Source organism: Lissotriton helveticus, chromosome 2_1 (assembly GCF_964261635.1).
Source record: "Lissotriton helveticus chromosome 2_1, aLisHel1.1, whole genome shotgun sequence".
NCBI lineage: Eukaryota > Metazoa > Chordata > Amphibia > Caudata > Salamandridae > Lissotriton > Lissotriton helveticus.
In genome coordinates this window covers 1514201309-1514218795 of record NC_136059.1, presented here as the reverse complement: position 1 = coordinate 1514218795, position 17487 = coordinate 1514201309, and the positions used below count along the sequence as shown (strand labels likewise).

At 48.3% G+C, this 17487-nt stretch overlaps 1 protein-coding gene across 1 annotated transcript in view; it reads right to left on the bottom strand.

Moving 5' to 3' along the window:
• Positions 1-4814: 4814 nt before the first annotated feature.
• Positions 4815-17487, bottom strand: part of LOC144820278 (uncharacterized) — a 988894-nt gene continuing 976221 nt past the window's right edge. The window contains exon 35 of the mRNA XM_078677866.1: positions 4815-4921. Within this exon, the coding sequence (XP_078533992.1) occupies positions 4892-4921 (30 nt within the window). The 3' untranslated portion in view covers positions 4815-4891. The remainder of the gene's footprint in view (positions 4922-17487) is intronic.

Here is a 17487-nt window from a genome sequence, read left to right as displayed (position 1 = left end):
TAAAGTCTTGAAGTGAGTAGTTTTGGCCCTTTTTAACACACTTTTCACTGTAATTTTTATGCACATATAAAAGAAAAAGAAACCCGCTCCACTGTAGTCAGGTGTCGCAGCACACCCTGTGGGCACTCGGCCTATGGGGTGGGACCCCGATGATGAAGCATGTCACCAAATAGGTTGGTGAGTGAGGGGTCTTCTATAAGGACATGCACTGTCCGGTAATGGGTTGGGGCACACTGTGCTGACCTGAGCTTTACGCTCTAGAAATAGAGGTTTTTTTCTCTGTGTTTTCCTAGGGGGTACTCCTCCATTGTTGTTACAATTAACCCCGGGGACCAGGAGTTCCCACCACACATAGTTGGTGTAATTTCCCAGACTCTCTCCATTTGTTATATATCCATCTCACAGCCCCCTTCACCATCCCCCCCCACTGCTTCGCCCGACCCGTGCTCACCCTGCTCAAACCCGCCTTATCCCTGCACGCTGTCATCAACTCCCCCAAGTCCACACACTCCCTTCTCCCCCTCTCCGCTTGGTAATCAGGGTATCCATACACATTTCCGCTCCCACCCCGTCCTCCGGCGGCCGTCTCGACCCATCGGGAGGGGGCGGCGGAGACCTATGTCCCTGCCATCCATTGTCCTCACGTAAATGGTCCCTCGGAGCGCAATCGCCCGTACAAGGCACAGCCGGCCCATCCTCTCGGCGGGTTGGAGCCGCATGCTGCTCACCCGAGCCCCCTGCCAACTGCTCCTGCCAAGAAAAATTTGGGGAAGTCCAGCATGCCGATGAAAACTCACCCCCCCAACCCCCTGACGCGCCCCTCCCCCAAGCCGCCGAAGGACCTCCCAGTCGCGCCAGATGTCCCCCACCCCCCTTCCCCCCCCCTTCCCCCATCCTCACCCTGAGCTCCCCCATCCCCCCCTGCGCCCCCCCAAACCTCCGCATGCCCCGCACCCCCACGACCCACCCCGGCTACCCCCAACCCCTCCAGGCCCTTCAACTCCACTCTACGCACTCCCCCCCTCCCTCCCCCCACCCCCCAACCGCCCCCCATGGGCCTGCCTCGCCTCTCCCCCGCTCCCCGCCCGCCCACCCTCACCTCACCCCCCCTCTGCCCTCCATCCACCCGCCCCCCCCAGGCGACACCGGCCTGCTGGGACCAACCATGTCTCCCTCCCCCTCTGACGATGACCCCCAGTCCAGGTCGCGACCGACCGGAGACATTTTAAGGTGTGATAAAGGCCGCTTTATTGGGAACAGGTGCATCTTATCAAAACCACATACTTGGCCTTTGCCGTACAAAACTAGTCCTAACTAAATAGGCACGTACCTGCTCAAACCCCCCCACCCCACCCCTAAAAAGTTCCCCCTTAACTAGGAAAAGCGCCATCACAAAACTATTTCCAGCACCTGCCCCCAGCGACATCATACCCTCAGCCCTGACCAAAACACCTGCTCCCAACAAAACCCCTCCAGGGAACCCCCCTAAAGTCAAACCAACCCCCCAGACACCTCCACCAGGTCCTACCTACCTAGGGCGGGCGGGAGGAACAACAACTTCCTAACTAATCGGCTGCTGGGTCACTGTCACCAAAATGGTGCCCAGTGACCCAAAATGGCCGTAAATATACCCAACAAGCCCAAAAGGAGCACAACCAGCCCAACTAGCCCAACCAGCCCATACCTACTTCCTGTCCTCCCTTCAAGGTCTCCCCCCCCCCCCCCCCTTCCTCCCGGGGGCCCCAAACTTCCCCGGGGGGGGGAGCCTCCCTTCGGTCGGCCACCCCCGCAAAGCCCCATTCTAAAATATGGCGCTGCTGCATAATTGGGTGGTCCCAGAGGACCCCTAATTACAGCAGAGCAGGGCCTGTGCTAGGTCAGCTCTACGAAGCAAAAAGAAAACGAAAACTTTGACAGGCACATGGGCACAAGCGCGCATTTGTCACACTGGAAAATGGCTTGGTTACCTGACTCTGCAGTGAGTGAGGGTGATAGAAAGGTAGGCACAGAGGAACGGAGTTGTTTCGTTAGGCATGTGGATGGTAATTGCTTTTGCTTTAAGCAATTAAAACATTTGAATGCTTCACAAAATTAGGAGGGCTGAGCCCAGACGCCCAGGCACAGAAACCGCCGAAGACAGTAAAAACCTATCAAATCCATGAAGCTTGATGTTCTGCCCAACAAGAATTGACAGCAAGCTGCAGGGATAGGATGTCCACATTGGACTAACTTCTTTGTTCCATGATCATAGGGAACTTTCCAGTTCCAGGACCCCCCACCCCCCTCAGATAGTATGCTTATGGGACTGGGAAACTGAAAAAGCTCAGTGGCAGGTGCTTCTAGTGGCCACACAAAGACAAGAGAAAGTTTCAGTTACCATACCGTATACGGAGAAGAAGCTCGAGAAAGACTGAAAAAATATTGAGAAGTACAGAGAAGAGCGAATAGAGCGGAGAGGTTCTAGAAGATACAGACTGAGAAGGAGAATAAATACAAAAAGCAGGACAGAAGGAGACATAGGAATGCAAAGAGATGCACCAGAAAAATAGTGGGAAAAAGGTTGAGAGAGGCCGTGGGAACAGGATATGAAATTGGGGTAGAACAGAGAAATTAAGAAACCCCAAAGGAGCAAAATGAGAGCTAGGTACCCATGAAGAAAAGATTCATGAGTTTTTGTGGAATTTATAGCTTATGTTTTGAGCAAAACACCTGGCCCAATAGCATTTCAATGCGCAATTTTGCACTTCATTTTCCAAAAGGGATCTTTGTGTAGGATCCAAATATCACCTTGCATATTGGTCTTTAAACTCCTAATAAGGTCTAACCATTGCTACTTTATGGGTATTGCTTAACAATGGCACACTGATGTTATTTGTTACTCTGTGCTTTTGGTATGAAGTGCTGACACCTCAATGCACGTCAGCCCTTCCTACATTTGCTGGTATAGTCACTGGAAAGTACAGCCTACTTGCTGAGCAGCTGAAGTTATGAAATAGATAATTTGGCTTTCTAGTGTATATTTAAATATGGCAGTCCCTTAACTGTATCATAACATGAAACTTTACTTTTATCTGTGCCTGTAATAATGCCCACCATTCCCCCTACAGATAATTCTCATTTGTAGTACATATCAGATTTCCATGCTTTCTACATACACCACTCAAAAATGCATGCTCGTCCAAGCAACGTTAGCCACATAGATGGTGCCAACTTGGATTATATGCAAGGAGTCTACTGCATGTGAAAGAATGTGAATGTCCATAATTCTAGAACTGGAGGACTCTGTAGCATCCAAATGGAAGGTGCCATGCAAGCAGAATCGGATTACCTTGACAAGGATTGCAATTAAAGTGGGCTCCTCACCCCATTAATTACGACTCCCATTTCATACAGAATGGCTCAGGTACCCTTGGACAGACAGCCCTTTTGCTTCCTTCTGAACACCACTTAAGTCTGGCTTCATAGTGGTTCATGTGCAGTCCTTCAAGATGGAATAAAGTCCTGCAGAGTCAAAGAGGGGAAATAATAATAATTTGTTTCCTAGTCACTCATACCGGAGACCGCTATCGCTAGTCAAAGCAGGGGCCAAAGTCATTGTACCCGAGCATTCTGTTTTTTGTTTGTTTACAAAACAGATAAGGGGGCAGTCTAATACAATGTTAGGTGTGGAGTTAACAGGGGGCCTGAAAAAGTCAACTCCATTATTAAACAAAACTGCAAAATCAAATTCATTTTGAAATCTCCACAAAGGGATGGGTTTCCCAACAGGCTCACTTATAAAGAAAGGTTGATGCTTTCAAAGTAATTGGTATTTGAGAATTCCCTCCCAATCTGTACGTAGGCTAATCAAAAAAACATGCAAACCTTTGCCATAAATTCTAACCATGATTATTCATTAAATTAGAGAGATCTCACCTACAAACCATATAGATGCTATTTCTCAGGTTTTATAGAGGAGTGAAGTTGGTCTTGTGTGGGCGGGTATCTTTCCAAATGTGTGACTACAAGGGCTGCCCACCTCTAATGCCCTGTGGGGCCTTCAAAAATTAACTCATTTATACATGGCTGAGGAAAGTCCTCAGTGTGGTTCGTATTAATAGCATGTTTTATCAAATGCGAGTGAATGGGGTTGAATGAGCACAAACTATAGAGCACTGCGGGATTATAACTAACATGAAATAGGAGACATTTTAGGGATCTTCCAAATAACAAGCCTGAAGAAAGCCTCATGACCATAAAAGCAAACCATGAGTGGTGTATGAGTACATTGCAGACTCGGACATCACCCCTTTACTTTTAACCTTGCCAAAGGATCTTTAGAATACATTTTGAAAGAGTTTAAGATTCCTTTAGACAATTTTAATTTTGATCCCTACACAAACTCACTAAAGAGCTAGCAAAGTTGAACCCACCCAGAAACATGAACGTATGTGGGTGAGGACTATGAAGCAGGCCACTGGAAAAACCTAGTGAGAGTCCTTTTACCAAAAAAGAAAACAAATGTTTTTCCGGCTGCAAGAAGGGAGAGAGCATAAAGGGCTACAGTGAGTTACCTAACTTTTTGGATGGTTTAACAGTGGAGAAGCGCAGTATGCTCAATTAAACTTCCCACTACCTCTTTTTGATATAAGTTAACAACTAGTTTACAAAGCAACACTTGGAACCCATATATCAGACGTACAAGTACTGAAATGATTTGAATGCTACCATAATTTGATAACACATTTAAGATTGGCAACGGAGGGTTAATAGTCTAAACTCTAAAATTTCACCAAGGCATTACCTTTCTATAAAAAAAGGATGAATACAGAAAATCAGTTGTACAAAACTTTAATTTCATGACAGTATATGACCTTAACTCCATTTCGGACATCACAGTTTTGACAGAAATTCATTTTGATTGCAGAGGGGTTGCCAGCTCCTGTGGTAAGATAAAATAGGAACAATGCTCAATTGTATTGAAACAGATCTTTGCATAATTTTCAAAAGGCCTTCACTGCAATTGTTTTATGAGAATACATTTTCATTACGGTATACTCGCATATACATGTTTTCTTCACTGGAAAAACCTTAGTTGAAGTGTGAGTTATGATACTGCTCAAACTTGTCAAACCACTGAAATGCAGCAGTTAAGGTTACAAATGTACACCTTGTGGAAAATGACAATGTATATGTACATAAGCGGCGTTCATTTGTGTTCACCACAGCCACTGTTGAAAGTAAAGCGAAAATCACGAAGCAGTGGCCACGCCATCTTGTCCCTTTTAGGCCCCATCACGAGCGTAGGTGGCAGCCATTTTGGGTGTCATGACCTCTCTGTCCATTGCCAATAGCCTGCGCGTCTCTCCCCCTCACTCCCCAGCCTCGCAAGCATTCCCCCGCGCCCAAGACTGCCCCCGCTCTCTCATGCACGGGTCATAAGACCTCTCCTTCTGTGCGACTCTGCCCCTGGGAATCACACCCCGCGCCTGACCAACACCTCCCTTCCTTTCACGAATACCTCTCCTTTGATGACCCCTTCCTCCCTGCCCGATTGTCCAGCCTCATCCCAGGCCATCACCTAGCCCGGCAGATGCAGTTTATTGCCCCCTACAGTAGGACCTCGCCTCACATCAAAGGAGCGGTGGTTAATCAATACCCTCACACCTCCAGATCCGACCGATCACCCACTTTCCCGTTCCCAGCGGAATGTCCAGCTGCGCGACAACCACCACATGCTGAGATTGGGGTGGGAACTCTACTGTAGATGTGTGTGGGAACGGGCTTGGACCGGGAATTCCGGGGATGCCTTTCCGTACTTCAAAGTGTCTTTATTGCAATAAGGAAAGTTTGTGCATCATAAACCTGTGTATAAAAGACGGAGCCTCAGAGAAACTTGTTAGAGCACCTCTTGAAGACATTGTGCGCGTGTCCGAAATGACAGGCTCTCCTCATGAGAAATAAAAATCTGTTCTTGCACTCTCGCTTCCAGCGCCCGTCTCTTTATTTGGTAACTGTTCAAGATGGGAACTAAGAGGCGTCTTGTGCCAGCAGCCTGGGCATCGGTTGTAATTTGGGCTGTTTTTCCACAACCCCACATGCCTTAACTTGCACCACCCACCATGGTGCCACATTGTTAGCTTGATAGTTTCAGTATCTTTGCCAATTTGGCATTTTTAGCACAACTGGTGGCGCAATTGTCTTTAGCTGTGCGCAGAAGGGCTCACAGCAAGGCCCTGCTCCCAACCGGACTTGGCTGCCCAGACCCCTGCTGTGCATGCCTGTTGTACCAAACTCTGCGCTGTGCTTAGCCTTTGGCCAGGCCCTGCGCCCAAATTCCTTCGGCTGTGTGCAGCAATGGTTGGGTTCACGACTTGTCCGCCCTTGGACTGGGCTTAATCTGCTAGATGAAACATTTCATGCAGATTAACCAGCACTAAAGTTATTAGCGAATGAAACTAATTACCTATCCTTTAATCTTTGCCCCGTCTTATCTGCTCAAAACTCGATATAACCAACAGTACAACCGACAAAACTTCTCTCCACCCTTGATGGACATGCATGTCATCTAGTAAATCAAGAATAGGTAAATATGCTAAATAAAATTATTTGTGCAGATCGATTAGTGAAAAATGTAATAGTAAATCAAAATTGTTTTAAGCCGTTCCAACTTCTATAATTTTCTCCTTTTGAATCTGCATAAGAACTGAAATACCTATATCGCGAGTATCTTGCCAACTGCCTGCCATGCTGGATGCAGATGAACAAGTTACTTACCTTCTGTAACACATTATCTGGTAGAGACTATCAAGCGGCAGATTCCTTACCTTTGAATTTACCAGATGTCATGCTGGATCCGGAAACTCTTCTGAGCAATACCCCTTGAGCGGGGCATCTGGTGGTTCCATTCGACTCTGCACGACGTCGTTGGCAGCGTCGGTTATGATGTTGCGGTGCCTACATAGGCGCCACCCATGCGCGTGGATGTCAGTACTTTTCATTTTTTCCACGCCAGAAGCACAGAGCAACAAAGTAACTGACATAGTTGTGTGCAAAACTAGAGCCCTGAAAAGGGAAGTAACTCTAGCCCAACAATATTAGTCCACAAAGCGGGGAGGCATGGGTGGGACTGTAAGGAATCTGCAGATAGAGTCCCTACCAGATAATGAATTACGGAAGGTAACTTGTTCATCTGATAGAGACTTCTAGCTGAAGATTCCTTTCCTTTGAATTAGATACTCAAGCATACCATCCCGGCGGTGGGCTGTGGACCAATATCCTATACTAGGAAGTCCTGGGACCAATATCCTATACTAGGAAGTCCTGCAAGAGCGAGCTAAGTGCCCATCCCTGCTGACCAGAAATTCCAGGCAGTAGTGTTTTGCAAACGTGTGCAAAGATGCCCACGTTGCTGCCTGACAGATGTATTGGACTGGGACACACTGAGCCAAGGCTGTAGTCTCAACCTTTCCCCTTGTGGATTTGGCACTTAATCCACCAGGTGGCTGCTCTCTTGCCAGAGAAGAACAGATCTTAATGCAGAAAATGACCCAGTGAGAAATGGTCCTTTTCTGCACCGCCCTTCCCTTTTTCGCTTCCACGTACCCCAGAAAGAGTTGGTTGTCCACCTGGAATTCTTTAGTGTGGTCAAGGTAGAACAACAATGCTCTTTTTGGTTCCAGTCGGTGGAGACCCTACTCTTCCTTGGAGGGATGCGGGGGAGCAAAGAAGGTGGGCAACGTGATGGATTGACTGATGAAAAGGGGTCACAACTTTTGGTAAAAAGGATGCCCTGGTGTGAAGCACCACTTCGCCGGGTTAGGACATAGGAGAAGAAGGCGAGCAAGATAACACCTGCAATTTGCTCCCCCTCCAGGCCGAAGTAATCGCCACCAAGAAGGCAGTTTTTATGGTCAACAGCCTGAGGGAACAATTGTGTAACGCCTCATCGTGAGCACACATCAGATATGTGAGGACCAAATTAAGGTCCCACTGTGGCATAACAAAGGGCATAGGTGAAATCTATGTACACTGGGCACTTTGACGAGAGGGTTGGTCTGGCAGCCGCAAAAAAGCAGAGAGCAGAAAGGTAACCCTTGAGAGTTCCCAAAGCAGAACCCCATATTAGTCACCCCTATGTTAGGCCCAAGGGCAGGGTGCATTGTAAGTATAAGGTAGGACAAGCCCGGATGTGTGTGGCATGTCCGAATAGTGAACAGCAGCCATTTTCGTTTTTCACTATTGCAAGGCTACCTGTTTTCCATAGGCCAGAATGGGCTGTTAGAATTATTACATTTTATAATCCTAGCAGACTCAGAGAACATAGTATACATTAGAGTTTAGTATGCCTGGACTCAGAATAATAAAATACATCTTTTAGTGAAGTTTATTTTAATATTCTGTGTTTGCAAATACCACTTTTAGAAAGTGGGTATTTTTACTTGCCTAACCATTTGAGCCTGCCTCTGCGAGGTTGTGTATTCCTTGTCTGTGTTTGTGTGTGACAGGGCTGGGGAATTCCAGGAGACAGGCTGGGGCTGCACTGTGGTGAATAGGGAGATCTGCATCTAGATGGGAGGGAGGAGTTGCACCTGGGACCTGAATAGGGCTGGGTCTTCCCTCTACAATGCTGGCTCCACCCCCCCACCCCCGTGGTGTGTCTGATGTCTCTGCCCTGCACACTGAAAGAGAAGGAAGACTGTCAACAAAGTGCTCCTGGACTGTACTTGCCTTCCACAATGCTGGCTCCACCTCCTGTGGAGCGTCTGATGTGCCTGCCCTGCGTGGTGAAAGGACGGAGAAGTCTGGTAAACAGAGTGCTTCAGAAATGGCTTGAACTGAGCACAGGCCCCCCTCCCCTCATAGAACAAAGGATTTTGGGGTATAAGTATTGGGACCCTGATCCTATGAGATTAGATCACTTCTGGACTTACAAGACGAAACCTCTGCTGAGGAGAAGGAACCTGAAGAACCTGAGGAGAGACTATTCCCAAGCTGAAGTGCTGCATGGGGGATTGGCCTGCAGTGGTTGCCTGACTGCCAAATAGTGGAGAAAGAACTTTGTGGACTTTTCTTTCAACTTGTTCAAAGATCTCCAAGGGCTTGGGAGAGAGCTTGCCCCCTGACCGAAGTCCCAGGACCAGTGGACTTCACCAGCCTTTGTGAATTGCTGCTGGAAACAAGTGGCTACAGAGGCAGGTAGCTGTGACCGACTCACGACCGGCCCGGTGTCCTGTAGGCACCGCATCAAGCAACGTCCGCCTCAAACAACGCAAGCTCTGCGCTCACCGACTCCGTCCTGACGCCGTCACCGGGCCATAGCCTGCACCACAACTGGAACGACACCACGACGTGCAACGCCTCACTACACCGAATCAAACTGGTCTGACCGACGGAGTCACTGCTGCTGACTTAGAGTCCTGTGACCGCACCGGAGTTGGGCACCGCCTCGCACGCTTTGCGACGCACCGCCCGACTCGCACTGCTGTCCGAACTGATCGACGCCAGCTCCCGAACTCCGGCTCGTTCGCTGCACCGCAAGCTGCAAGCGCCGCATCAAATCACCGTCTTGCCCTGCAACACAAGCCTTGGATCCACCGACTCGGTCAACGGGCCGCTGCCTGTACCGCATCGAGGGACAAGACGTCCTGCAACGCTTCCTTTCTGCAAGGCGACGATCATCGGAACCGGCTCGCACATCCATGCCGGACGCCCCAAGTAAAAAGGTACTGTGACTGAGTCTGTCGACCATTTGAGTGGGCCTGTACCGATGCGGTCGGCTAGATTTGCTAGACTGTTATTTTTAACAACGCTGTAGCCCGTCCGGGCTACTGACTCGCCCAGAACTTTGATTTAAGACTTTTTAACAAGAACTCTTGAAAGCTAATAGTACTGTGGATTCTTTGTCGTTTATTGGTCTTGTGGTAACTCTATATAAAGTACAACTCAGTATTGATATAAAACCTTGTGTCCTGTCCATTTGTAGTGGTGTCACTGGGTTACTGTATGTGGTCATAAATGCTTAACTTAAACCGCCTCTTAAATAAGCCTTGACTGCTTGCGCCACGCTACCTAGAGGGTGAGCAGGGGTTATTTTAGGAGTTAAATCCCCCTTACTCTGACTAGAGGAGAGGGTCCCTATTTGTCACAAGTACCTACCGGTGCCAACTACAGACCCCCAATTCTAACATGCAGTATTCACCGACCACAATGCTAGGCTGGAGGAAGGAAACAATTTCTTTCCAAATGAATCCAACCTCTTGGATTCTCTATCCATAGGGGCAGAAGAGAACGTGCCCTGGAACGTAGAGGCCTACACCACCAAACTTTTTGGGGTAGAGTAGTGGTTGAGGGAATTGGGGTCACCCGGAACTGGGCGATGCCAGCGTGCATTCGTCCTATTCACAGGAGCCCATGTGCTAGGCTTGGACAACATGCCCAGGACGTCCATAAGTGCTTCATTAAAAGGAAAAAGGGGTTTGGAAGTGGCAGCCTCTGGTTGAAGTACCTCGGTCAGATTAGTCCTGACCTGCACTGAGAGCAGCTCTAGTCCAAGGACCTCAGCTGCCCTCTTTACCACCATGGCATCGGATGCCCGCTCCTCCGTAGCCACCGTTGACGGAGAGAGCATGCCAGTATCTGGGGAGGTGTCCCGTCCACTGGCCTCCCCAAGTTCCCCTTAGCAGTCAAAGTTCTCCTCAGACATATCCTGGTGTTCTAGAGGGTCCACAGACCCTTCCTATTACTCACCTGAGTTTAGCACATCCTCAAAGTGCTCAGGCGACAACATAGAACCTCTGGGTTCAATCGGCACCTGAATGTCATCTGGGATAAGGATGGGACAGGTGCCACCAATGGGCACCGGCGGCGATGCAGGTACCAACTTCGGGTCCAATGCCGGAGAAGGTCGCGATGGCACGACTGGTGTTGACCCAGATCCAGGATCGGATCCTTGAGGCCCCGCCGGAGCACACTGCGTTGAACCCAATTGGTCCCTTTCTGAATCTGCGAGGCCAGAGGGATAACCAGTGGGGTCATTCCACTCAAATATGCAGTGCAGGGCCTCGTAAAATTATTTTGAGCGGGAGTCGCTCCAGTTCCCGGAAAGGGTGGGAGGCGCGAAGTCTACTCTGCCTCCGGTACTGCAGAACCGTGCCTATAGAGTCGGTGCTCCTTACCTCTCTTGATGACAGACGTCAGCCAAGGTGAAGATGGAGTACGTTTGGACTACTTGCGCCTCTTCCCAGAGTGTCCCAAGGACCTTGAATGGGATGAAGAGGACTTGGGGCTCTGGGAGCAGTCCCGTGACCACCTCTTCTTCGATCGGGACCTCTGCAGAACCTCATTTGATGATGTTGACTGCCGGGCTGCAAGGACCTTCATCGCTTGCTCCCTCAAGGCCTTCAGAGACATGTCCCTGCAGTCCCAACAAGACTTAAAATCGTGGTTGCGCTCGAGACAGATGAGGTGGGGGATCGGTAACAGACATGCGGTGGCAAGAACTGCACGGCTTGAAACTAGTCTTCCTCAAAGACATCCCTCACACACAGTGGATACAAAATTCAGAATTCGTAAAAAAAAGAAATATCTGCCAAAAAGTGGCAGAGGGTTGCTCTTCCCGGATCAGTGCTTAACTGGCGCAGAAAGAAATGAACCGACGTCTGCCAGCCTGGGTGGCGCCTATATAAGCACCACAACGTAACAGATGCCACCGTCACGTGGAGCCGAATGGAGCTAACCGATGCTGCGCGCAAGGGGTATTGCTAAGCAAATTTTTCTGGATCCAGCCTGCTGCCTGTGAAATTCAAAGTTAAGGAATCTGTAGCTAGAAGCCCATCAGATTCATTAAGTAGGGCTAAAGTTATAAGTAGGTAAAAATTGTAATGCCCCTGCCTCCTAGCAGTGGCACAGAACTTGACATACCAATTAAAAAAATGCAAACCTTCCAAGCTTCTGCCAAATTGTGTTCTGACTCACACAGTGACAGTGTTATTCCCAAAATGACTCTTTGCCCTCCTCTCTTAGCTCAGCTATTGGAGCAGCACGAAAGTGAAAGCAGTAAAATAAGGTAAAAAATGTTAAGCTCCTGCTAAATTTTATGCAGATCCATCAAGTGGTGCCAAAGTTATTAGTTGATCAAAAATATGTTAATTCCCCCTTTTATCTTTGCCCCCATCGTTTATGTGACCTAATAAACCTGTGCATCACTTGCTAACTACATGACACGCGACATAGGTCGATCAAATACCATACTTAAGAAATTAAATTCCTATTGACCACCCTATTTAAAAAAAAAAAAAAAAAAAATTATAATTCATTTTCACTATAACATCGCACATGCTTTTGTTGCAACAAGTTATGCAAGTAGAAACAATGATAAAAATGATATAAACCAATTGACAAATTCGGACTTCCCCCAGTTTGCTTCCATTGGAAAAGGATTCGCAACATCACTTCATGAGCACACCCCTTACATGGAAGTAGGTGGGAAGATGCTGGGCCGGGCCTAGAGGGGGGACCATCGGGGTTGGTGGGGGCAAGACACAGACGGGAGAGCATTGAGGGATACACATCTTAAGTGCTTGGCCAGCAAAAGGAATGCCTGTGATATTCTATTCCTGTCGGATTCTAATAGCCAGTGGCTCAAATACCAGCACAAAAACGGGCGATAATGGGCAAACCTGCCTTGTTTCCCAAGTAAGGATGATGGGGGCCGAGCGTCGCCCATTAAGCCTGAGCAATGCAGAGGGGGCAGTATAGGCCGCCAGAATTGTTTTCCCAAAAGCTACTTGGGAACTGCAGTTTCCAGAGGATCTCCATCATGAAGGTCCAGGTCACTATGTCAAACACACTCTGCGAAGGAGCGGAGCAGGGCTGGGATCTCACATCTCTGGGCTTTTTCAATCGGTGAACCAGGCAGCATAGACCGTCAATCCATTGTCGGTTGCAGATGAACCCTACCTGATTCAGTCCTATGAAGCCTTGAAGCAAATGGTCTAAGCATATTGGCAATATTTTGTAAAAGTTTATGAATCTGCATTTAAGAGAGCGATAGCATGTGCTTCCTGACGGATCTTTACCTGGCTTGGGGATTAAAGATATCTCTGCATCCTGCATGGTTGGGATTAAGGGCAGTGGTAGTGGTGAAGGAGTTTTAGAGCGGCGTGTTACTGCAGGGTGGGTAAGAATTCAAACAGCATGCTGTCTGGCCCTGGGGTTCTACTAGCTGGCATAGCCATAATTGCCTTGCGCATTTCTGCCTAGTCTATGTTAGCCTTCTAAAAAAAAAAAAAAAACTCATGGGCTGTAATTGGGTCCCAATCACATTGGCATAGGAAATGTGGTACACGTGTGGAGTCTCTTGTCCTCTGTGTAAACAGTTTGATAGTGGTTATAGAAGGCCTTACGTTTACCCTGCTCTGTAGTTTCCCAAATGTCAGTGCTCAGCCTAATCCAGGGGATGTGGGCCCTGCCCCGATGGGCTCACAGTTTGCTGGTGAGAAGGTGCCTACTTTATCACTCATCAAAAAAGAAAAAAGAAAGAAAAAGAAAAACCCTGCCCGATCAGGAGTCTGAGTTCTGAGCAGCTGATTCTGTGAAGTTTCAGCTGCCCTCTACTCATTGCCTGCTTCTGCTTAAGGAGTGGGGGGTTTCCGTTTATCAAGGGCATCTAACTCTTCTCAGCGGTCAGGGAGTTTTCCACCAGTCCCATCTCCCTCACACTGCCCTGCTCTGCTCTGCTCTATACCAGTGATTGTTCCCCAAATCATGGCTTTGAAAGTATCTCACCAAGTGTGTGCTGGGACATCTGCGGTGGATTGTGTATGAAGTAGTTATGTATGGCTTCTAGGAGGTCAGCCTAATTTGAGGGGTCTCGCAATGTTTGTGGGTGCAGGCGTCAAGGTGCAGGTTTCCAATGGTGTGCGGGGGTCTATGTGCCACATGAGATCAACATGTGCCTGATCAGAAAAGGATATATCGGCTATGTCAGTGGAGGCCAGAGATGGAAAGAGATTGGAAGATGAACATGTAATCAATGCGGGAGTATGAAGAGTTGATGTGTGACTGGATACACACCGTTTATGGTACCCACTTTTGTACTCCTGCTCGCTTCATTTCTCATGAGAGATTCACTAACTGTGAAGGGTTTGATAAAGGGTGTTCATAGTAGGGTATTACTTATTTAACAGGACTTGTGTCTGGAGTAAGTTGGTGGTCTCTGAACAGTGTATACAGCTTGAACATGTGCAGTAGGGGTTACCCATTTATCGGTGGTTGTCACCATGAGCTTGGTTAGCCCCGAAGTGTATGGTATAGGCTTAATGTTGCCCATAAAAAGCTTGTTTCACCTAAGGTGGTTGTATATGTGATGGCATTAATGATTTTTTATATTGATCTGAGCAATTTGGTACTTACTTTCATACCCCTGTCATACTCTTTTATATTGGGTACAAAAGTAGCTTGGATTAGGTCATCAATGATGTGTTTTGCGAGGTCTTCAGTGATGTCATAAATGTCATAACATGTCCGGAAATATGTAATATGTGAGGTTATAAGCAGTGCATAGCGGGAGCGGTGTTCTAGCTAGCTGTGCTAATAACTGGTGAATTTCTGTGCTTTAGAAGTAAAAACATTAGGTTGGCACTACATTTTTCACCCAACTAGAAGATCACTTTAACCATTGTTTTTTTTCAGTTAATTTCTAGGATTTCTTTTTAACAATGAAATATGTTACCATACATAAACCTGCCCCCCGCCAGGCACAACCAAGGCCAACCTATTGCAGGCAATCAAACGACCCCTTGGACAGCCAAGCCAACCCAAGCCATGCACCTTTGGCCCTGCGGCCTGGTCCTGCATCCAACCCCCGCATGTAGCTAGGTACCTCCTGAGGAATAAAGGTTGTGCACGCCCCAAACTATTGGCCATGGGGAGCCCAACCCAGGGCCCAAAAACAATTATATTTGGGGAGGGGGGATACACTGCCCTTCACCCTGAGGCCAAATGGGCCCTGGGGATTACATCCACCGGGGCCACACACCAATTATAGAGGAGGGGCCCCACCTCCCTGAGCCTTAAAAGGCCCTACAGTCCACATGCCACAGGGACAAATAGTTATATTAGGGGAGGGGGTTCTCCCCTCCCAGAGCACAAATGGGCCTCTGTAACTCCATCCCTGGACCCAAAGTCTCAATAGGGAAGGATGTATTGACCACCCCCCATCCCCCAAAAGCCTTAGCAGGCCCTGGGAATCCCGTTCCCCAGGGCCAAACCTTTTTAGAGAAAGGTGTGTGTGGAGTTCTCTCCGAGACCAAATCGGTTCTGGGAACCGTACATTATTTTATAGGGAAAGGGGCACCTGGTATCCCTTCCCAGTCCTTACGAAGCCCCGGGGATTCCTTTCCTTGTGGCCAAAAACAATTATTTAAGGGAGGGGGCAGGTGGCTCCCAGCCCCACAGTGCCTTATTAGGCCCGAGGACTCCAGGCATATGGGCCCCCTTCCTTTGCCCAAATGGGCCGTGGGGTCCAGAGGCCAAAAAATTAACTATACAGTAGGGGATGTGCCCGCCCCTCCCCAAGCGAACTCTAGTATTAAGGGGTACGGGGCCCACATGGCTCCCTCCCTGAGTCTTAATAGGCTCTAAGTTCCCCATCCTGCTGGAATTATTAAAGGAAGGGGTCTTTGTGGACCTCCCCCCCTGAGCTTTCTTTGGTCCCAGGAACCCTAGCAACTAAGGTGGGTGCCCTAGTGCCCACCTGGGGTACCCACAAACCACCCGTTGGGGTTAGCGGGGAGCACCAAGGTCCTTTCAGTCCCCTCATGATGCGGGAGCCAGCATTGATCCCGCCTGTAGGAAGCAGCTGTCTTTGCATACTTCCTCTGGACTGGAGTAATGCCCCTACCCGGTGGGAGCATTTTCAAATCTTCCCACTATCTGGGAGTAGACATGCCTTACCTGCCCACACTGCTTCAGGCAGGGAAGGCATGCTTGCTACCTCTCAGTGGGAGATTTAAAAATGCTCCTGATGGGCAGGAGCAAACATATGTTTCCCTGCCTGCACTCATGCGGGTAAGGAAACTTTCCCATGGGTGGGCTCCTGGGACAGAGTAATTTATCCGGCCCCGGGGATGTGGTCCCCCAAGCTTTTTAAGGTTCAAGGAGGGGGACCATACAGCCCCCTCCAGTTTCAAATTGACAGCCCAGGGGGATGGGGCCCTTAGGGCCTTTTAAGGCTCAGGTAGGGGTGCTGCATGGTCCACCTCCTCCCCCCTTTTTTGTAGTATTCAGCCCCACAGGATGGGGTCCACGAGCTTTAAGGCTCTGGCAGGGAGTTGAGCGCCTCCCTCCCTTTATTTTAGTAGCTCCTGAGGATGTGGTCACAAAGGCTGCAATTGTCTCTGGGAGGGTAGTTATATGCCCCCCTCAGTTAAGGTACCCAACCAAAGGGGATGTGGTCCCAGGGGTCCAAAATGGACTCGGGAAGGTGAGCTTCACACCACCATTTTCCTACTTTGTTTGCCACAATCCAATTGGATTGTGACAAAATCGGGCCATTTGCTTTCATTTTGGCCCCAAGGGGAGTCTATCTGGATCCCCCTACAGGGCCAATGAGGGCAGGGAATCCCTTCCCTACCCACTTATATATTTTTTTACTTTTCAACTTCAGTACAGAGGATTAAGACCGAGTCCTGTAATGGCTGCTGGTAACATTTTTCTTCATGTTTTTGGCAGCCAATCAGAGCGCTTGCCTACGCAGGTGCAAGTTGGCCCAAGAGTATAAGAAAGCCCCCTGGTCCAATCAGAAGGCTATTTTTTTAAAACTGGGTTCAAGGGACCCTCGTTAGAGTCCCTTGACCTGAACCCTTCCAGATATACAAGTATTTTTAGAGCTTAATACCTTCAAAACTACTTAAAGGATTCACACCAAATCACAAAAATCATCCTTTCTGATAAAAGATCTAGCTTCCGGCCAAGTTTGGTGAAATTCCGTTCAGCAGTTTTTGTGGTAGTGATTCTTACAAAATAAGTCTATGGAAAATGCATGGAGATTTTGCATTTTGGGACCCCACACCCCTCTTGACGGATCGCCTCAAAACTTTCCATATATACATTTTTTTAGAATGTTTTGCGAAGAGAAGTCAAACTGTGCCAAAGGTATAAGCAAAACAAAATCAATTTCCTAAGGAAACGCTGACCTAATTACCCAGTGGTGAGCACCATTAAAAAAAGCCCTCCAGCTCCTGCACTGATAGGGAGGCACTCAATCAGTAAGATGAGGTATCCTGCTACCCATTGCATTTTGTTGGTTTGATTTTTGGCAACAGTGCATGAAAAGCCAGACACCAAGGCAGTTTAAAATCTTTCAAAGCAAGGTGTGCAAAAGACAGCAGCCCAACACATTTCGGTTCACAGTCGAGTCTTGTGTATGGTAAAGGTCATGTAATGACGTATAGGATTAAGTACATGTGCAGTAACAAAGGAAAAAATAAATAGAGGCACCTAAAC